Source organism: Zootoca vivipara, chromosome 14 (genome assembly GCF_963506605.1).
Source record: "Zootoca vivipara chromosome 14, rZooViv1.1, whole genome shotgun sequence".
Classification (NCBI taxonomy): Eukaryota; Metazoa; Chordata; class Lepidosauria; order Squamata; family Lacertidae; genus Zootoca; species Zootoca vivipara.
The window spans coordinates 10,812,781-10,834,969 of NC_083289.1; the positions used below are offsets into that span (position 1 = coordinate 10,812,781).

The 22,189-nt window shown below is 49.6% G+C and overlaps 1 protein-coding gene across 1 annotated transcript in view; it reads right to left on the reverse strand.

Annotated features, from left to right (window-relative positions):
- Window positions 1-4,560, reverse strand: part of AP3B2 (adaptor related protein complex 3 subunit beta 2) — a 48,379-nt gene extending 43,819 nt beyond the window's left edge. The window contains exons 1-2 of the mRNA XM_060282744.1: window positions 4,105-4,560; window positions 378-453 (exon numbers count right to left, since the gene is read on the reverse strand). Coding sequence (XP_060138727.1) covers window positions 378-453; window positions 4,105-4,337 — 309 coding nt within the window. The 5' untranslated portion in view covers window positions 4,338-4,560. The remainder of the gene's footprint in view (window positions 1-377; window positions 454-4,104) is intronic.
- Between the last annotated feature and the right edge of the window lie 17,629 nt (window positions 4,561-22,189).

Sequence of the window (22,189 nt, forward strand, 5' to 3'; positions counted from 1 at the left end):
AACTTAATCCATTCTAGAAGTCCGTTTAACTCCCGGAACCATTCAAAAACCAAGGCACAGCTTCTGATTGGCTGCAGGAGCTTCCTTCAGTCAAGCAGAAGCCGCGTTGAACGTTCAGCTTCCAAAAAAACATTCACAAACTGGAACACTTACTTTCGGGTTTGCGGCGTTCTAGAGCCGATTTGTTCGGGAGCTAAGCCATTCGAGAACCAAGGTACCACTGTAAAGGTGGATGGCAGGGCCCTTTGCCAAACACTGAGAGAGCATGCACAGCAAAGACTGTCAGCAGCAAAACTCGGTTGGTTGTTCCAGGTTTCACCCCAAGAGTACAATTCCCTATTCTCACGCCATAGCCAAGTTGCAAGAGGGGAACTTACTGCTACAATCCTCTTCATGGCCTCAAGCTTCAGAGAATCCTTGTTGCTGTCCAGCATCTCCTTCAGGTCATCATGTCTGCAAAACATACAGAAAAACCATGCCATGGGCACAGATACATTCCTAGACTAAAATGTGCCAAACACTGCAACATTTCTTCATGGGAGAATCACTCATTTTAGTTGCCATTTCTGAACCTTCTCAAACTCTACAATATCCTTTTTGAGGTGAGGCAACCAGAACTGTACACAATGTTCCAGTTGTGGTCGTGCCTTAGATTTGTATAATTGCGTTACGAGATTGAAAGTTTTATTTTCAATTCCTTTCCTAATGACCCCTAGCATGGAATCTGCCCTTTTCACATGAGGGTCAAAGAACAAAGTCTTTGGCAAAGCCAAGTTGAGAAAGGAAGCCCAGCTACGTCCACACATGAATGGGGGGCAGAGCTGCTGAGCCATATCCCCACTCCTCAGAGGACCACAGCTCACTAGCGTACACAGAGTTCCTCCAGACTCTGCTTCCCAGAGGAGGCCTCCCTTCCTCCAGTGGAGACTGAAGGAGCAAAGACACAAAGGGACAGAGGCACAGAGAGAAACTCGATCCTGGCAAACCACTTGCACAAAAGGAATCCAAACCCACAGCAGCCTGTGAAATATTTATCCCCCTTGGGAATTTATTCACAGCAGCATGAAAAAGAACCCGTGGCTCAGAGGCAGTTGCCACAGCAACATCAATGCCAGGCATTTCACAAATGTGTCCATGCCAGGCATTAAACTCCAAGCTGAGATCATTCATAGCCAGCTCAGTTGGCATCCTTAGGAGGAGGCTACAGGTTATCTCCCCAGCCATGGAGGAAGCATAATACTGGCCGGCCGGTAGGCCTCTGCTTCTGCCACATCCATGCAAAACCTTCCAGTTGCGTTGAAGTCTCTCTTTCTATATATGCCTCCAGTGGTACCATCAGGATAGGACTTTGGGACAGAAGATCAGAGGCCCACTCTGCAGAATGAGCAGAAGGACACACTTCAAACACAGCAGAGCTGGCTGCTCACATTTTGAAGCATGTAATACACATCACCATCTTAGCAGCACCACCCACCCACCCACCCACCCAATAGCACCATTAAGTCCAGGATCTAAAACAGTAGTGTGCAACCTCCAGCCTCATTGGAAGGCCATCCAGGTCAAACCATGTCCAGTCTAAAGCTGATTGTTGGTGCGCAGGGCTTTGCTAGAACTGCAATGGAGCTTGCAAAGCATTGTACAGTTTGATTTCAAACTTGGCCTGCCTGGGGTGGGCAGAGTCAGAGATAAGGATCCAGTCCCTCACCCTGGCCTAAAATTGCACCACTGCCTGCGGACCCCAAGTATTCCCTTTGGTGTCTGCTTTGGATGATCATAGGGAGCTTCCATCAGGCTTGCCAAAGCATCTCTCCACCCACCCCAATTCATCTTCAGCCATAAGAGCCAACCAAGCTGACAGAAGACAGGGGAATCCAAGTTGCTAAGGCATTCAGGGTCTGGATCCTTCCATGACACATTAAACAATACAAGAAGTCAATCACAGTGTTAAATGGGATTTGCTCCCATGTAAGCATCTTCAGAATTACAGTTTTAGACTGCAGTCCTAACCACCTCTACTCAGAAGTCAAGTTTTCATAGTAAGACTTACATTTGGGTAAGTGAGGTCAGCATATTGCAGCCTTGGTCAATGAATTAGCTTAATGTAATACATACAAAATATTCTGAACAACTAAAAAAAGTGTGCTCAGTTAACCAAAGAAGTTTTTTTTAAAAAAACACAACTCTGTTCATACAAGTACTAAGAAGAACTGCAGAAGGCACATGGCAACTTGCATTCCTTTTAGGTAACTTAAAGATTAGCCCTGCTGGATCAGAGCAAAAAAACACCAAAGACCCCAGCATCCTGCTCTCACCGTGATCAACCAGATATCTCTGGGAAGCCACTAAACAGGGCAAGAGTACAGCACAGCAGCACGCCCCACACTTGTGAAACACAGCAAGGGGCAATCAGAGCCATTAGTGGATAAACAGGAAAACCATTCTTGCAACACACTGCCTGCTGAATCAGACACATACACGGTGGTGCCGCAAAAAAGAAGAAGTGCTAGCACATTTGCAAAGCAAAGCAGTGTCTGGTATGGTTTCAGATTGGATGGGAACTACATGTTGAGATTCCTGCATTACAGGGAGTTGGACATCCTTGGGGTCCCTTTCAACTCTACAATTCTATAATTCTCCAATTCTAGGCTTTAAAAAGCCACAAAGTACACTCCCCCTCCCCTTATGTGCACATGGTTAATAGTATCAAAAAAACTGGTACGATGGACTTTTCAGTCTATAATTGGTTAAGGTGGCCTTGGTAATTATTGTATTCCCTGGGTTGACCCTCCAATTTAACAAAGCTGTTTTTAAAAAAATAAAAAAGTTTAATTTTGTTCTATCTCTCATCTCATTTACTATGTTATGTCAATCTCCATTATGACAACCTCTGTTTATAAGCAACAAATCTTAATTAATTTGTGCATTCAAAGCTCACACAATTAATTGATTAACATTACTTTACTGGGCGGGATAGCTCTAACTACCCCAAAATAGCTACTACACTGACAATTACTCTCCCCGAAGCATTCACAGAGTAGAAAGGAGGAATAACAGCCCAAACCTTTGCAAAAACATCTGAATACCGAAAAGGTGGTTGGCATGCTTTGACGCCATTGAGTTCAATGAGAGGTTAGCAATGGGAAGGGGGAAATCACTAGCCCACCAGACTTTGTTGGATTACAACACCCATCACTCCTGACTGTAGGCCATGCCAGCTGCGGTTGATGGGAGTTGAAGTCTAAGTCAAGTTCCCAGCCCCTGAATATATAGAAGTGCAACATAAAGGAAGAAAGGAATTAGTTTCCCAAGCTTGGGTCTCCATCTGTTTTTGGACTACAAATCCCATCATCCCTGACCACTGGTTCAGCTAGCTAGGGATGGTGGGAGTTGTAGTCCAAAAACAGCTGGAGAATCAAGCTTGGGAAACCCCACTTTAGAGGAAGGGTGGGGAGTCTCAGGGCCAATTTCAGCCCTCCAAGCTTTTCTACCTAGCTCTCAGAACTTCGTCCATGCCTCACTCACTCCTAAGCTTGCAGCCATCTCTGCATGGGCATAGTCAGGATATATTTTAGGGGGGAGGCATTATATGGGGGGGGCAGAACAGAGTTATCAGTGATGCAATTGGTTAGCTAGTTAAGTATTTTTATTTTATTTACTTGATTTGGGGGGGGCAGCTGCCCCCCTGCCTACGTCCATGCCTCTCTGGCTTGCTTCGCACCCTCCTTGAGTGTCTTCCCTCCTTGAGTGTCTTTGCCTGGCTGGAATGTGTCCTTGACCACTGATAAAAGCCTCTCGCTTGCCCAGATGGAGATTTTGAGAAGGGGGTGAGAGAGTGCATACAAACCAGCCTACAGAACAGAGATACAACTAACTTTCACTCTTGCCTTTGTCCCTGCCCCCCACATAGGCATGTGGCCCCTGGAAAGTTGCTCAGGTGGGAATGCAGCCTCCGGCTTCTAAAGGGCTCCCTACCCCTTGCAACCTCCTGGGGAGGAGCCTGCCTCCTCGCATCGCACCCTTCACAATGATGGCTACTGATAACCTTGCACGTTTAGCCGGAGAAGGCGCGGGGAACGGGCTCCCCGGGGCAGCAGCCCACCCTACCGTAGCGGCTGCGCAACGCTGCCGTCGAGGCTGCTCTCGTGTTGGGAGACCACGTCTTGCTCGGGCGCCTTGAGCTGCCTGGATTCATCGCCTTCCAACGTGCTGTACCAACTCTGTTGGGCGCCGTCGGGCACCAAGACGGGGCTTTTGGCCTCCTCGCCCGCCGCCCCCGCCTGCTGGGACTTCACCAAGTTGGCCGCGCTGGCAGGCAGCTGCTGCAGCAGCTTCTGCATCTCCGAAAGGGACGTGGGTCTGGAGCGGGTCCGCCTTTCAGCAGCGGGGAAATGGCCCCGGGAGAGCGGGCGACCCTAGACGGCTGAGCCAAGGTTTGCTTGGTGGGGGTGGGTGAGTCCCCACTCCCGTCGCTCCTTAGCTCCCAAGTCCCGAAACTCAGGGGGTCGCTGAAGCCGGAAAGCTGGCCAGGGAAAGCATGGTCCCACCTCCCCTGGCGTGCGCCCCCTCTATAGCTCAGCCTCCCTCTGCTCAGCCAGCCACGTTAGCACGTCCCCTGCCGCTGCCGCGCTCGCTGGGCTGGAGGCGGGTCTTCTTGCAGCTCCCAACCACTCCGACGACAGCCAGCCAGCGGCTCCGTCCCTCCCGCCGCCGCCTTCTCGCCTGAAACCAGACGCTGCAGCAGCAGCAGCAGCAGCCGATTCTTAGCCTCCCGCCCGGGACACAGAAGCGGCGGCGAAGGCAGGAGCAGCGCCACCTGGTGGCCGCATGCAGAAAAACCAGGCAACGCCCACGGGAATCCCTCGCTCCCAGCGGCCACGGGGAAGGAAGGCGTCGTGGGCAAGGAGCCCACAGTCTCCAGTGGTCGAAAAACCCAACCAATAGGATCGTTCGTTTCGTCTTTGTTTTTGTAAGGGGGGTGCATAGATAAAGTAGCTCAACTTAGAGATGGGGAGCAACCCTAGTACTGTACGTTGTTGTTTAGTCGTGTCCGACTCTTCTTGACCCCATGGACCAGAGCACGCCAGGCGCTCCTGTCTTCCACTGCCTCCCGCAGTTTGGTCAAACTCATGTTTGTAGCTTCGAGAACACTGTCCAACCATCTCGTCCTCTGTCGTCCCCTTCTCCTAGTGCCCTCAATCTTTCCCAACATCAGGGTCTTTTCCAGGGAGTCTTCTCTTCTCATGAGGTGGCCAAAGTATTGGAGCCTCAGCTTCAGGATCTGTCCTTCCAGTAAGCACTCAGGGCTGATTTCCTTCAGAATGGATAGGTTTGATCTTCTTGCAGTCCATGGGACTCTCAAGAGTCTCCTCCAGCACCATAATTCAAAAGCATCAATTCTTTGGCGATCAGCCTTCTTTATGGTCCAGCTCTCACTTCCATACATCGCTACTGGGAACTGTACACCTTTGTTCAAATGCCTGCTTTTCCAGAACTGCTCCCTGGATGAATTTTAGGCCAGTAATTCTCTTTCTGCCTTACATACCTCGCAGGGTTGTTGTGAGGATGAAATGTGGAGGCGACTTTTGCTTCTTGGAGGAAAGAAATGCAATGCATTTCAATAAGGTGGCTGCAATGTGACTGACTGTATGGTTTATTGCCATATTATGTATTCTATTGATGAAAGGCTGCCATAAATATTTTAAATAAGCAAAAGAATATTTATTGCATTCCTGGACCATCCATCCTCCAAACAGTTATCTACCCTCCACCCTGCCCATATTCCCCTTCCTGCGGAGATCTATAAAGGCAAGGCCACTCTCACCCCCCATCGCACTGGAAGTAAGAAGGCAGACAGGCAAGGCCTGGCTGGGGGAAGGCTGAGGTTGGTGAGGCATTGATGCTTTCAACCAGATGGAACACCCTCCACTGCCTTTCTCTAAGCCAGAGATGCCATCAGGGCAAGACTTTGGGTCAGAGCCCCACTCAGCAGAATTATGGGTTTACCACATTAAACCTAAGCACATGCCAGGACAGAGTCTCAAAGGTGTGCTCTCCCCAGCCCACATTCCCAGAATGTTTGCACTTCTGTCTCGGTGACATCCACACTGGCATTGCCATGTCCACAAAATGGAAGATGGCAGGATCCGCAAGGACGTGCTCTACGGGAAGCTGCCTTCAGACACCAGGCCTGTTGGCAGATCATCTCTGCGATGTCTGCAAATGTGACATGAAGGCTAGCAACATTAACGCTGCCATATGAGAATCCCTTACGGACAATGGCAGTGCCTGGTGATGGAAAGTCAGATTATGCACCCACAGCAGCAACCAGAGGAGGAATGACCTCTGGGAAGAGCAGAGAGAGAGGCACAACCGAACATCATATTCTGCCCCAGCTGCAACAAAACATGTCTCTCCTATATCAGTCTCTACAGCCACAGAAGGTGCTGTAACCTTCCGACAATGTGACTTCACCCCCAAAGGCACAGTCCTCCATTGTCTCCCTAGAGACAGATGGATGCCAACAACAAAGGGTTTCTCCATAAAACTGTTAACTCCAGAGACTAAAGTCAATCATCTTCACCACTGTTCCAACCAGCATGCATTCAAACTTCGCAGGGAAGCAAATCAGCCCAGCCCTACTTAACAGTGCAATCCTAACTGTGTCCACTCAGGAGTCCTGTGGAATACAATGGAGCTTGCTCCCAGGTAAGCTGAGGGATGAGGATGTAAAAATGGGGAGGGGAAACCACCCAAATTCCCCCAGGCCTTCAATCTCTAAGTGTAAGCCTCAAGGCCAAACAGTGTGTGAACTTATTCTTGCAAGATCTTGATGTTACATTTGATGCAACACAGAATTTGCTGATAAGCGCCTTCCCTGATCACACTTCTCTTTGTTGGTGGATTGTTACATTTTTCTACATGTGCTGTTCTGCCCCATTCAACGTGATCAGCTTTTAGATCAGGCTTGGGGAACCAGAGGCCCTTCAGATGCTGTTGGGATTCCAGCTCTCATCATCCTTCAACATTGTCCATGGCAGCTGGGGCTGATGGGAGTTGGGGTCCAAGCAGCTGCTGGAGGGTCATAGGTTTCCCATTCTTGCTTTAGACACCCGCTCCCCCACCCCAACCTCCTCCATCAAGACACCCTATGGCTGCAATCCTAAACACACAATCAGGGAGTGAGTCCCACTGAAAACAGTAGGATTCACTTCTGGTTAGGGCATGCATAGGACTGGGCTCTGAATTTCCTCTCCAACAGCAGTGTAGGATTACTACATTTAGAAGTTTCTTATTGCTGCTACTCAAAGTGGAGATGGATGGCCAAGGGTATAACCCCAAATGCATGGAATCTTGCATGGAGAAGAGGACGAAACACATTGTGAAATTCTCTACCGTAGTTTTATTCGTATTAAATGTTATGTAAGCCTATATATGACCGAAGCTGACTTCAGAGGACTTCGTGCAAAACAGCAGCCATTAAAAAACATTTCTGCGTTGCTGGGGGGGGGTTGGACTAGATGACCCTTGTGGTCCCTTCTGACTCTGCAATTCTATTATTCCTCTCTTGTACTCAAAGGGCAGGGAACACTGCCATCTTGCGGCCATCCTTTAGAAGTGCAGAGGGTAAGGGAGGAACCACAGCCCAGAGATAGAGCATGTGCCTTTGCATGCAGAAGGTCTTAGTTTCAATCCTTGGTAAAGAATCAAGTCATGGGAAATGAGCTGTGCCTGGATCAGGGAGAGCTGCTGCCAGTGAGTGCAGGCAAGGTTGGACTAGGTGGGTGAATAGCCCCACCTAGTGAAAGGCATCAAAAGTCTCAATCTGTCTTAACAATACTGTACTACTAATAATTTTATTATTTATACCTCGCCCATCTGGCTGGGTTTCCGCAGCCACTCTGGGCAGCTTACAACATATCTAAAAATATAATAAACACATCAGTCCTTAAAAACTTCCCTAAACAGGGTGGCCTTCAGATGTCTTCTAAAAGTCCGATAGTTGTTTATTTCCTTAACATCTGAAGGGAGGGTGTTCCACAGGACAGGCACCACTACCAAGAAGGCCCTCTGCCTAGTTCCCTGTAACTTTGCTACTCACAGTGATAGAACCAGCAGAAGACCCTTGGAGCTGAACCTCAGTGTCCAGGCTGAGCGATGTGGGTGGTGACGCTCCTTCAGGTATACTGGGCCGAGGACGTTCAGGGCTTTAAAGGTCAGCACCAACACTAATTGTGCTCGGAAACGTACTGGGAGCCAGTGAAGATCCTTTAGGACCAGTGTTATATGGTCCCGGCGGTCTTATCCAAAGGAAACGAAACCTTCCAGAACTGCACCATGTCTGTCTTCTCACTGGCTAAGTAAGTGCCTCTGAGCACGTGCAGAGCTGTGGGAAGGATTCCTGTACTGCAGGGGTCTCTTCCACCTCTAAAATTCTATGATGCCACCACCAAGCTCTGACCCTTCCCCATTATATCTGCTGTGGCTCTCCAGGGTCTCAGACAGAGGTCTTTCCCCTGCCACCATCTAGCTGTTCTAGCTAGCGATGCCACGAATTGAGCTGGATGCCTCTACTTCTCTGTATGCCAAGGAATCCAAATGCATGCTCTCAGAGCTGATATACTTACTACCATCTGCAGGCACAAGCTGCAACCTCCCCCCCTCCCCAACACTACTATGTGATGGCTCCTTGCCTCCTCCATGTGTGATCTGTTGCACATAATGTTGCTTACTACATGAAACCTCTGCATCATGTGGCAAGTTTCAACTATGGCCATCTCTGGCAGTAGTGTAATAGCAGCATTATCTATCCCAGTCCCAGGTGGGGGGTGGGGTGGGGGACAGAAAATCCAACACACGCATAACTGCATTGTCCCTTCCAGTTACCTTGTCTGGAACCCTGCTAGCTAGTGAGAGAACAGCACAGACCTCCACATTATCAGCCCACAACATCCTGGGGGAGTGCCCTAATATTATGACAGTTAGCTGTTCATTGATGATTTTACAGTCCTTCAGCAGCATCCAAAGCTTTTATCTCAATCTGCAGCTCATAGGTCCTGAAAGACCTACATTAGCTCCCAGTATGTTTCCGAGCACAATTCAAAGCTTTGCTGCTGACCTTTAAAGCCCTAAATGGCCTCAGCCCAGTATCCCTGAAGGAGCGTCTCCACCCCCATAATTCAGCCCTGACACTGAGGTCCAGCTCTGAGGGCCTTCTGGCGATTCCTCATTGTGAGAAGTGAGATTACAGGAACCAGACAGAGGGTCTTCTCGGTAGTGGCACCCGCCCTGTGGAACGCCTTCCCATCAGATGTCAAGGAAATAAACAACTATCTGACTTTTAGAAGACATCTGAAGGCAGCCCTGTTTAAGGAAGTTTTTAATGTTTGATGTTTTATCGTGTTTTTAATATTTTGTTTAGAGCCGCCCAGAGTGGCTGGGCAAACCCAGCCAGATGGGTGGAGTATAAATAAATTATTATTACCATATTATTATTATTATTATTATTATTATTATTATTATTATTAATTATTATTATTATTATTATTATTATTATTAAGCAACAGCCTCCAAAGTTAATCAGATAAAGTGGAGGGGGGCCAAAACGCACACACAAAGATACACACCACGCTGCAGAAAATCCCACTTCCATAACAGAAGCTCAGTTTCCTTGCTGAAATGCGAAGGGAAGGGGTGGAGAAGGAGAAAACTTCCTGTCATTTTGCTGATGTGGAACAAGCAGGCAAATCAAATCAAGGGGCGCTTTCTCGAAGCAGTGAGCTGTCCAATGTACCAGAAGCAGCTCTTACCAGAACCATGGAAGTGGTTAGTCTGTCCTTGCAGCTGCAGGCTCCGAGGAATAATATGAAATGCTGTGAAACAAGAACTTGGGAGGCAGAACCACCAAGAGGGTGAATCTGGATTTTTGAATAAGGAACACACAAAGTCTTGCAGCAGCCAGCAGCATAACACTGATTGGGACTGATGTGAGTTGGAATCCAGCAACCTCTGTTCCAAGGGTGGCAGGAAGCCTGCAGAGCTGGTTGCCCCACCCTGTAGCTCCCAGAAGCCAAATACATTCTGCAAAAGCACCACTAATTTAGATGTCAACTATGGAGCACACAGCATTCTATCAAGATTGTTTGAAAACAAATGTTAATACTTATCAGGCAGCATAATTCCAGAAAGTCTCTATAGTACGACAAAGAGGGTTTCCATAATAGCAGACACAACATGCCCTCCTATTCATCTGGTCATCTAAAATTCCCTGAATCAGCTTTAACAGCAGAGCATCTCAAAGACAAAAATGCTCCCGGATGCAACTTTTTATTATAAAGTAGGTGTGGGAAACTTTCTCCAGGCGTTGCTGAACTATAACTCCCATCACCATCCCCTAGTCAGCATGGCTAAGGATCATGGGCATTGTAGTCTAGCACCACCCAGAGGACCAAAGGTTCCCCACACCCAGAAGCAGTTGCGGATGAGACAGAGCTACAACTGCCAACATTGCAATTGCAGCCCTCAAACACAAATCCCCTAAATAAGAAGTACCACTTCCGTAAGGCGTTACCTCTTAAATCTGCCTATTGCAGATTTAAACAACAGCCAGGGGAAGAGTCTTCACTCAAAGGTTGAGCATGTGATTTGCATGCAGAAAGTGCCAGGTTCAATCCCTCCCATCTCCATGGAAGGCTGAGAAGGATTTCTGTCTGAACCCCTGGAAAACTGTTGCCACTCAGCTCTTGAGGGTGAGATTAAACATTTCATGTGACCTGCTGCAGCAGACAGCATCCCTGGGTTGACATCTCTTTTGAGGGTTGGGTTTTTTTTTTGTAATGTGTAGGATTGTGTTTTTTCTCCAGAAGCAGGCAGTGGTGCCTAGTGGAAGGTGAATTTGGTCCTTAGCCTGTTCTGGATGGGCTTGCACTCTCTCCGAAGGAACAGCTTTGCAGTCTGGGTGTAGTCCTCAATCCAGATTGCCTTTTACCGGTTTCAACTTGTATGGCCAGCTGCGACCTTTTCGGGGCAGGGATAACATGACCAGTCATTCAGGCATTGGCAATCTCAACACTGCATTATTGCAATGCACTCTGAGTGGAGCTGCTCTTAAAGTTGGTCTGGCAACTGCAGCTGATGCAGAATGCAGCAGCTTGCTTGCTGAGCAGAGCTAATTTCTGCCAGCATATAGCATAAATGTTAAAAGAACTACTCTGCCTGTCAATATGTTACTGTGCCATGTTTAAGGTTCTGCTTTTCATTTATAAAGCCCCAACAATTCAGGGCCAGGATACCTAAAAGGTCGCCTTCTCCCTGTCATCCCATTTGGTCAAAGCATTCAACACTCTGGCTTCATTGTAGGCATTAGTCAGGTGGCAACAAATTGTGGTTTCAGGGAATTCTTAAAGCCTTTCTGTGTACCCAGGGGTTCCTGGTTTGTATAGATGAGCAGCAAATGCCCCCAGTTGCTGTGCAATCCATTGCAATCTATTTCATTGTATTTTATGCTGTTTTTATATTTCGGTTATTGTAGTTCTGGGTAGGGCTTTAAAGAAGAAAATCCATATGGCATCTTGCATTTTCCAAGACCTATATGGTGTCATAGGGCACTGCCATAAATGTAAAGCATGGATGGGGAACCTCAGGCCTGGAGGCCAAATACAGCCCTTTTGCCTGGCCCCTGAAACTCCCTCCAAGCCACAATCCCTGCTGGTCCTGCTTCATACCCAACATGTTTTTGCCTGGCTGGAACATGTCATTGAACTCTGATAATGCTTCTTTCCTCTTCAGATGGAGTCTGAAGAGGTTTTTTTGTGTGTGGAAACTAGTCTACTTTAGGAAGCTAAAATGCACATTTGTTGCTCTCCGCACTTTTGCCCCTAGCCCCACCCACTACCAGCCTGTGACTCTCAGATTGTTGCCCAGAAGGAAATGGAGTCCTCAGGATAAAAAAAAAAGTTACCTGTCCCAGTTTTAAAGGACCATATGTTTACAGTGCACTGTCTGTTGCTCATCCTGCATGAGAGCATAGGAATATACCTCTCCCTGGTGTTGGAAAACACTTACACCATCTTTTTGTACTGGCTGTGGGCAACCCTTGACATGGGTCCCCAGTGCCGCTCATCACATAGAATAATAGAATTGTAGAGTTGGAAGGGACCCTGAGGGTAATCTAGTCCAACCTCCTGCAATGCAAGAATCTCATCATGTTTAAAGGTAAAGGGACCCCTGACCATTAGGTCCAGTCGTGACCGACTCTGGGGTTGTGCGCTCATCTCGCATTATTGGCCGAGGGAACCGGCGTACAGCTTCTGGGTTATGTGGCCAGCATGACAAAGCCGCTTCTGGCGAACCAGAGCAGCACACGGAAACGCCATTTACCTTCCCGCTGTAGTGGTCCCTATTTATCTACTTGCACTTTGATGTGCTTTCGAACTGCTAGGTTGGCAGGAGCTGGACCGAGCAATGGGAGCTCACCCCGTCACAGGGATTCGAACCACCAACCTTCTGATCAGCAAGCCCTAGGCTCTGTGGTTTAACCCACAGCGCCACCTGCGTCCCCATCATGTTTAGAATACACAAATGCTGCATATCCTGAGCATGCCAACTTTCCGCAACTTTTGAGTTCAAAGAATCCCGAGAGAACCCCAGGTCAAGTTCAGCCAGAAAAGCACAAACTGTAACCCCTTCTGTCAGGAATGGGGAACCTCACTGGGCCAGGTTTGCTGGGGGTTGATGGGAGTTGTAGTTAAAATGCTCACGTCTGATCTAGAGTGTTAGCAACTAGACAACCACCTTGAGTGTAAAGATTGCAAGTGAATAGCAGAGACCCAATTACCCACAAGCTCATTTGCCTGGAAGGCTTGATTCAGGTTAATAGTTTCTCCCCATAACATCCATTAGCTTCTGCTAGAATCATGCTCTAAGAACCAAGGAAAACCCATTTCAACCATGGCGGAGGTTATTTTTTAAGCTGCTCTACAAGCCAGCTTTTATCCAAGTCAGCTGTGTACATGCCAACCCCCTGGGCTGGACTCAGTACAGGCCAGTTTCTGCCACTACCTCCAAATGCTCAAACTGCAGTTGTGATTGGGTGCCCAAAGCCAATCCATGATGAGTTAAGTAGGGCTGGGCAATATTTGGTTTTCAACATTGTGATGTATCACCAGCTAAACACTGCAATATACTGATATACCATGATGTCTGAAATAAGGATGGAGCTATATAGAGGCACTAGCCGGCATCACGGCTTTTCCTGCATCGTGATTTTTGCCAGTGCCTGCTCTTGTGATTCGCTGCCCCTTGCAGATGGCAGGGAAGAACTGAGCTGGCAGAGTTAACAAGGGCTGCAGGAATCTAGAAAAGCGCCAGCTGCACGGTCTTTCCCACATTGTGATTTTTGCATAGCACATACACACACATCATGATTCACGATATATTTCCAGGTCAAAAATTATAAAACTGATATCACAAACAGACCAGTTTTGGACAATATATAAATATTTTGCCCAACTCTAGAGTTAAGGACATGGCATCTGCATGCACATGATAGTTAAACTCAATGGCTGTAAAGAGGCAAGTCAGCATATTGGGGAATGGGCCACCTTTTTCCCAGCGAAGGTTCACATTCCCTTAGGGGTAACCTAGGGGACGGGCATGCAGGCTGGTGGTGGGCAGGTGAGAAGCCTGGGATGGGTGAAGCCAGGGTCAGAAGTGGTCCTGGCCCCTTCTCTGCTCTCATTCTGCCACCTTGTTTCTCTTTTGATCACCTCCATTTCTCTTGCTTTCTGCTACTACCACCCTCTCTCTCATCCTCCCCACCCAGCAGACTGCCAGAGGAAGAACAGATGACTCTTGCCAGGCATCTGCACAGAGAATTTACACACACCCAGGGCTTTAAGACTCAACCTATGGCTGCACGTTGCCTGGCCCTGCCAAACAGGCTTACTGAAACCTACAGTAATGCCAGTGTCATGTGAGTCTAGTGAGTCCTCAGGAGAGTCCAGTGGGATGCAAATTCCTCAGCCAACTCTCACTGGCCAAACTATTTTATAGTTACTGCTTTTATTCCTCGGGCATCGCTTAGGTCTGCATCCACAAAGCTTCAAGAACAAGGCATAATAATATTATTATAATAATTTATTATTTATACCCCGCCCATCTGGCTGGGTTTCCCCAGCCACTCTGGGCGGCTTCCAGCAGAAAAATGAAATAAAATAATCTATTAAACATTAAAAGCCTCCCTAAACAGGGCTGCCTTCAGATGTCTTCTAAAAAAAAGTCAGCATAACTTACAGGCAGCTGTAAGTTATATATGGCTATACTTTGGGCTGGTCCAATAAAGGTCTAACTTCAGAGGGCATCTGGTCTCCTAAGGTGCAGCAGTGCCACGAAGCTTTGGCAGTCAGACCTGATGGAAGGTGACAGCCAGAGGGAAGCAATTCCACCTGACTGCACCAGAGCCAGTCTCTTGCTCCTGGGTGCCCACCTAGCCAATGGAAGGCCATAACCCATTCAAAGACCAAGGCCACATCCACACTGCACATTTAAAGCAATTTGATTCCACTTTAAACATTCATGGATTCCCCCAAGGAGTCATGGGAACTATAGTTTATTAAGGGCACCGGAAGCTGTTAGAAGACCCCTAATCCCACACAGAGCTACAGAGTGGTTTCTTCCCAGGGAACTCTGGGAATTGTAGCTCTTTGGGCAGAATAGGGGACCTATTTGTTAAGGAGTGCCCTTAACAAACTACGGTACAGTTCCCAGGACTCTTTGGGAGAAGCCATGAGTGTTTAAAGTAGTATCATAGAGCTGCAAGTCTATGGTGTGGATGCGGCACAAATGTAGGTGGGGCCAACCTCCCTTGACCTAAACTGAGAAAAATTCCCCCCAACTGAACTCGCACTGCAGCATATTAGCATATTAGTGTGGCTGAAATCATTGCCACAAGCCATCATGTAACAGCCTAACAATAGATTTTAGGCCACCTCTGTAAGGGTTAGGAAACTTGGAAACAGATCTTAGTGTCACGGATTTGGAAAGGACCCTCAGACGTTCATTTAGTTCCGCACCCTGCTCAATGCAGCATCTTAAGAAACAAACCCTGTGGAACAAGAGTGGGTTGCTTGTGCTGCTCCATATGTCCTTGGGCTACAACTCCCAATATCTGTGAGCCACAAAAATTCCTCAGAAAAGAGCACCCCTGAGCATGAACAAAGAGCACCTGTCCACAAGAACAATCTCACTCCAACACCCCACATACCAAGAAATAAGGAGCCAGGTCTCATCCTGCCAGAGGCTGCCAATTTCCCCTGGGATTGGTAGCCTGGAAAAAAGGGAGGCCAGCAGTAGGGGGCACCAGAGGGGCAGCGCGAGAGGCCAGGGGGACCCTGGGCCCACATTTTTGAGGGGCACAAACAAGCACGACAGGCAGGAGCCCTGGCAGCTGAGGCACGGTGACAGGCGGGTCAGTCCAGTGGGCAGGTGGAGGGAGGGAGCAGGCGGGGAGGCAGTTGTAGGGCGGCTCCGTTCACCCTCTTTGCATCCCCCGCCACCCCAGTCCACCAGAGGGAGGAACACTTGCCCACGCGGGACGCCGGCAACCCCCGCTACGGCGCTGGGTAGCCAATGGCAGGCGGAGCCCAGGTGGTTTCTAATCTTGTCTCCCTCTATCGCTACCTCCCTCCTAAGCTCCGCAGGGGGCAACCCCCAGCCTTAAAGCTGACAGCTGGTGCCACGCCCTGGTGGTTAAGTAAGAAGGCCGGCCGGCGGCAGGTGGCCCCCCCCCCGCGGTAGCAACCCGACAGGTGCGGCCCAAAGAGTCCCGGCTCTTCCTCCCTCCGGCAAAATCTTTATGAGGCTGGAAGGCAGGGGAAGCTTTCCGGGCCCACGTCGCCCGGTGCCAGCCTTGCCTGGGCGCAGGTGGCGGGCTCAGGTTGGCTCAGAGCCTCTCGCGTCATCCCCGGGATGGAGGGAGAAGCGGAGAGAGAGAAATCTGGGCCATCCATAACAAAGGCCAAGCGAATCGCCAAGCGGGAGCGAGAGCGCGCGCGCGGGGCTGTGGATGGACCCGGGGCCGGCGGAAAGCCCTGTCTTTGGCCGCAGCACGAAGGGAGCAATCCTGACCCCCCCCCCCCGTCCAAGGCAGCCATGGTTGCTTCCTTCCCCCCAAAAAAATAAAATAAAGAGGGTAGGGAGAAACAGGTTCACTTCCCCACACGCAGCCTGTGATCGGGTGGGAGGCGCGCCCCCGACAGCCCCACCTTTTGTAATCCGAGGAGAAGATCCCTCCACTGGCCGGATCGTGCCCATATTCGGGCTCCCCCAGACTGGAGGAGCCACCTTTCTCCTCGTTGTAAGCTTGGCCGGCGGACATGGCTGCGAGGAGGAAAGCTGGGCTGGCTGGAGCGCCTTATGGCGGTGGGGGGACTGGAGGGGGGGCGATGGCAGCCCCGACGGCGGGTCCGGGATGCGGCTGCGGCTGCGGCTGATGTCAGTGTCATGTGGGAGCGGCTGGTGCAGCCAGGATTGGGCACGCCTCCCCCGGCCCTTAAAGAGACACGACCCCGCCGCCCACGCCGAGGGGAGAGGCTGGGGGGGAGGGGGAGCGAGCGGGAGGGGGGATTCCTTTTCCGGTGCTCGCTCATTCCATTTTTAAAACCTATGCCGCCTTTTGGCCCTCAAGTCGATGTACAATAAAAGAGAAGGCAACGGCTCCGCCCTCAAAGCACCCCGTTTAAACCGTCACAGAGTTGAAACGAAATACAGTATTAAAGCATCCACACCTGATATCTGAAGCACGTAGTTCCCCCTTCTCCCAAGGATCCTGGGAACTGTAGTTTGTTAAGGGTGGTGGGAATTGCAGCTCTGTAAGAAGTAAACTACAGTTCCCAGGATTCTTTTTGTGTGTGTGTGTGTGTTTAAATGGGTGTGACCCTTAAATGAAAATAAATGCTATTAGCCAAGCGAAATAAAGATAAGTTTGCTGTCTGCCTAAAAGTAATCAGGGATGGGGCCAGTACAACCTCCCTAGAGGAGAGGTTTTCAACCTTTTTGGGTCCACGGCTCCCTTGACCAACTACATTCTTTCTGAGGCACCCCTGTGGGGCTCAGGAGCCCAGCTATGTCACCCCTTCCCTGCAGAGCTGGCAGCCTCTCACCCTTTTTCAACCACCCTCCCTTTGGGAGTGTTCCCTCAGCCTCTTCTCCTCTCCCCTCTCCTTGGGAGTCCTCCAGGCAGCCGCTGCTGCCTCCTGGTCTCTGAGCTGCTCCCACCCCAGAAGCCCCACCCCAAAGAGGTGCCTCCCATTTGTCTGTGGAGATTATAGCCAGGGCTGCTGCAAAAAAAAAACATCTGTGCAAGCCTTTGAGAGGCAGAAACTGAGAGGGCACCAGAAGAGGGAGGGAAGGAAAGAAAGAGGGACAGAGCCAGTGACACCCCTGACCATCATTCAAGGCACCCCGGGGTGCCACAGCACATGGGTTGAAAACCACTGCCCTAGAGGCAGAGGTGGATTATGGGGAGTGCGACTTCTTTCCCCGCAATGGGTGCTGAACAGAGAGGGTGTGTGCCGCAACAATGACCACAGAAGGTGAGAGGCCCCTCAAAAACCACAGAAGGTGAGAGGCAGGGGGGTGGGGTGCTGAATTTTAGCGCTGCACACGGTGCTGCTGGAATTTTAAAGCTCAAAGTCTGCCACTGGTAGAGGAAATTCCATACTGGAATGCTGCCATGGAAATGGCCCTGCCACCTCACACTAACATCAACCAAACCTCTTTGCTAATAGGACACACTGCAGGCCCCCAAAAGCAGACCAGACCAGGCATAAAAGATGCGCAAAACTCCTTGTCTGGTCCTTCTTCGTTGCATAAGGAAGTTTTTGCTTTCAGCAAGGCTCCTGGCAATTTAAGGGACTACCTGTCAAGCAGAAATGTAACAGGTGCAGCAGTGTGTCACTCTTGCAAAGGCAAGACAGCTTTCACTCTGGATTTCTGCCTGCCACATACAGCTGTTAAGAAAAGCAGCTGTGCTTTTTTTCCTGCTTTCCAGGAAAAAAATGGTATCTCACCTGCCTGGTTTGATTGTGCCAGGGTGAAGGGGAAAGGAAGGGGGTTTTTTCATGCCAAAAAGGGTGCTTTTTCCATGAGGAGGCTGCAAGGCTACATGAGGAAGCTACACCTCCTCCCACAGAATTAAAGTCTTACAATACCTGAGATTGGGGGTGGGAAGTCTTTTTCACCCCAAGGACCACATTCACCTCTGAGCAACTTTCCAGGGCAGGCATAGGCAAACTCGGCCCTCCAGATGTTTTGGGACTACAACTTCCATCATCCCTAGCTAACAGAAGCAGTGGTCAGAGATGATGGGAATTGTAGATGATGGGTCAAAGTTGATGGGGAAGCATCTGGAGGGCCGTGTTTGCTTATGCCTGTTCCAGGGGTCACATGCCTGTGGTGGGTGGAGTCAGAGGCAAAAGTGAATGAAGCAACAAATTCTATTTTTTGTATAGTAGGTTAGTTTCTACACACACAACTTTCTATCTCCCATCCAGGCAACTGAGCAGCATTGTCAAAATTGAAGAACACGGGGGGGGCACTTGTAGAGAAGGGCCCATAAGATGGGTGGCTGAGAACAGGGTTTGTGCTGATGGGTGAGCCTCAAAAAGCATCAGAAAGACAAGAAGCACTGCCCGGTGCCCATGGTGGGGTGGAAGGCAAGGTGCCCAACAGTAGGTTGCTCCACCCCTGAGTGATGCCACTCCTTAACTAATCGCTCTGGCTCACTCCTAAGATTTCTTTCCTGCATAAGCAACATGCACACATAGTTTTCCATGGAAATAGAAACCTTCTGTTGGTCCCCGTCTGAAAGAAAATTTCCCTGGGAGTGCATGTACAATGCAAGGACATTCATTGTGGCAATTACCATCATAAACAGCAGGGGGCGCTGTGCATTGTTCCCACATTGGCTGATTGCATTTCCGGGGGAGGGGGGGGGGGTTTCACAACCCTAAGATCAGTGGACTTTACCAGGTCTACAAGTTTCAAGTCCCACCCTGCTCGCCTAAGTTAGGGTAGTTAGTGCCGCTTGTAAATTTGCCTTCATGCCTAGGAGAACGGTGTTCCTGACAGCTGTCAAGTTCTGCACTGGAGAAGAGAAGGATTCTTGTTTCTGGAATCTAGCTTTTTTTTAAAAAAAATTCATTGTTACATTTATTTCCTGCCTTTCCAACAAGGAGCAAAAGGTGGCACCCTGTTTACTCTCACAACACCCCCCCCCCCTAGAAGATAGGCGAGGCTGAATGATGGTGACAGACAGTCATCCCAAGAGTTTCATGGCTTAGGGAAGATTTGAATGCTGGTCTCCCAGGCAGTTGTGGGTGGCGGGAGCAAGGGAGTGCAGCTCAATATCTTTTTCTTTCTTTTTTTGCAAAGCAGAATCAATGGCATGATGCTCCGTTGCAGAGTGAGGGAAGCTGCAGGGCTTTCCTTGCTCCCGCAAATGAATGAGGTGATAAAGAAGCTTTCAAGTTCGTTTTGTGACAGCTTATCAGACATGGTGGAAATCAGAGGAGGAGAAGGATAGTCAAGGTTTGATGCAAAATTGCCTTTCATTTTCCTTTCCTTTTTTTGATGCGGGATTCCTACTACACACTAGCAGTTCAAAAGGCAACACTTCTTTGCAAGACGGTTAAAAGCTCAAGGTTGCATTTCAACAGTCCGGAGATCTTTTGTTAAAAGTAGCTCCATGTCTTTTGCAAAGTTGGGACCTGCATAGTCAGAAGTAAGCACCCCTGAGTTCAATGGAGCTTACTCCTAGAAAGCTTTGCACAGGATTGAAGCCATGCTGCTCTTAATAAATTGGACATTAGCCTATGTAATGCTGCCCAGTGCTGTGTGTGTGTGTGTGTGTGTGTGTGTGTGTGTGTGTGTGCAATAATGGGGCAACACAGCTGCCTGCATTCATGGACGGCTCTCTGACGTGTGACTGTGATGAGCTCCTGCCCTTCAAAATTTACCACTACATCATTGATTCTAGCTTCAAAACAACAGCCACAAAGCAGATCCTGTTAGTCTAAATTTTGCCTGGCCCTGTCCTGAGGCTCAAAAATGGGCAAATACCCCGCCCCTGCTTGGTCTAAGTAGAACTAAGTGCATAAGTAGTAAGTTGGAGCAGGGCAAAGTAGGAATAATAGAAGGGACCACACAGGTCATCTAGTCCAACCCCCTGCAATGCAGGAATTATTTTGACCAATTTGGGGTTCGAACCCATGATCCTGAGATTATGAGTCTCGTGCTATACCAAATGATCTGCCTTGTATCAAATTAGACTATTGGACTATCCAGCTCAGCATTGTTTATGCCAGGAGTTCCCAGAGGAGAGGAGTGCAGAAAGAAAATAAACCATGGTGCGCCTGCAGCAGCACAACCAAACGCCTCCATCTGCCCCAGCTGCAAAAAACCTTGTCTCTCCCGCATCGGCCTCTACAGCCTCAGCAGACACTGCAACCTTCCAACAGTATGACTTCACCCACAAAGCTCACTCCTCCATTGTCTCCTGAGACAGACAGACGCCAACAAGAAGAGGAATGTGCTGCTCAGCAGTCACTGCTGTTGACCACCAAGTGGTCTGTGTGGACCACACTTTGGGAAGCCCTAGTCCACACTGTCTGTTAGCAGCTCACCGGGCACTCCAACAGGATGCTTCCCAGTTCTTCCTGTCAGAATTTGAACCCGGGACCTTCTGCTCACAAAGCTCCACCACCAGAGGCACCATCTCCTTAAGCACGTGGGGGCAGAGATGACGTCCTGACATTGCTCTGCACCCGGCCTCAACAATACCCCCCTGGCGCCTTAAAAAAACACACCATTGTGGTGGCCCACAGTGCTTTGCAGCGGCGTCGCAAGCCCCCCCTGGTACCGGGGGCGGCACCCCACCCCTTGGTGCATAGCGTCCCTCCATAGTGATGTGTTGCGTAGTGACGAAGCACGTCACTACAGAGGGACTCTGTGCACGCGCGCTACAGAGCAGGTTTGGCTGCAGCGGTGCTGGAGCTCCACCACCGTCAAACTGTGAGCAAGCCACAGCGCGGAGCGAGTTTTACAGGGCCGCAGCTTGCTCGGCTCGTGCTTTGATTCTTTCTGCTCAGGCGAGGCGAGGGGAGGGCGCATGCGGCGACCGTCGGTGGAGGTGTCGAGGGGCCGCAGCGCTGCCCCCCGCAGAGTGGAGCCCGGGGTGCCCCGCCCCCTATTGCGATGCCCCTGGTGCTTTGTCCCCCTGGAGCAGGCACCTATGTCCCCCACTGAGCTGCACCACCCCCGAAGCACTTAATAACACGCCCATCGAAAGGCCACCTGTCTGTCCCTTCCATCTCCTGGGACTGAAGATGGCACAGTGCAAACACTAAGGGAGGCCCAGGTCATCTTGTCAAGAGAGGAGCCTCGCAGCCAGGCTGACACTTGCCTTCAAAGATTAGGTTTGGATGACACCAGGTCATGCTTGGGACATCATGAAACTTTAATTCCAAGCACTGCAAGCATCACTGGAGCCTTTGTCTGACCTGGCAGCCACTGATCCCAGGAGTGGCAGGAGCAGAGCTGACAGCACTCGTCCTCAGCCCTCTGTCATTCCCTTATCACGGAGTGCAGGAGACACCATTGATCATGCCAGGAGAGCATGCTTCTGCCGCAGAGCAAGGTGAATAAAGGGAAAAGGATCCCAGCAATCAAGGAGACCTAATTATCTATGAAACAGGAGCCAGGTGACATGCAGCTTAGCTGAGGGTGACAGAGGGCACGACCGTCCTTCAGAGCAGAAAGGACAAGGCTGCGTATGACCTTTGGCAAATATCGCTGGCTGGAGGATGCACCAGTTTCATAGACTCATAAACTGTAGAGTTGGAAGAGACCTAGAAGGGACATCTAGTCCAATCCCCTGCAATGCAGGAATCTCCACTAGATACGATAGGGTACAGTTATAAATATATCTAGAGCAGGGTTTCCCAAACTTGGGTCTCCAGCTCTTTTCGGACTATGATTCCCATCATACCTGACCACTGGTCCTGCTAGCTAGGGATGATGGGAGTTGTAGTAAAAAACAACAACAGCTGGAAACAGTTTGGGAAACACTGATCTAGAACATAGGATCTCTACTGGATCAGGCTGAAACCCCATCTAGTCCAGTCCCTTATTCTCA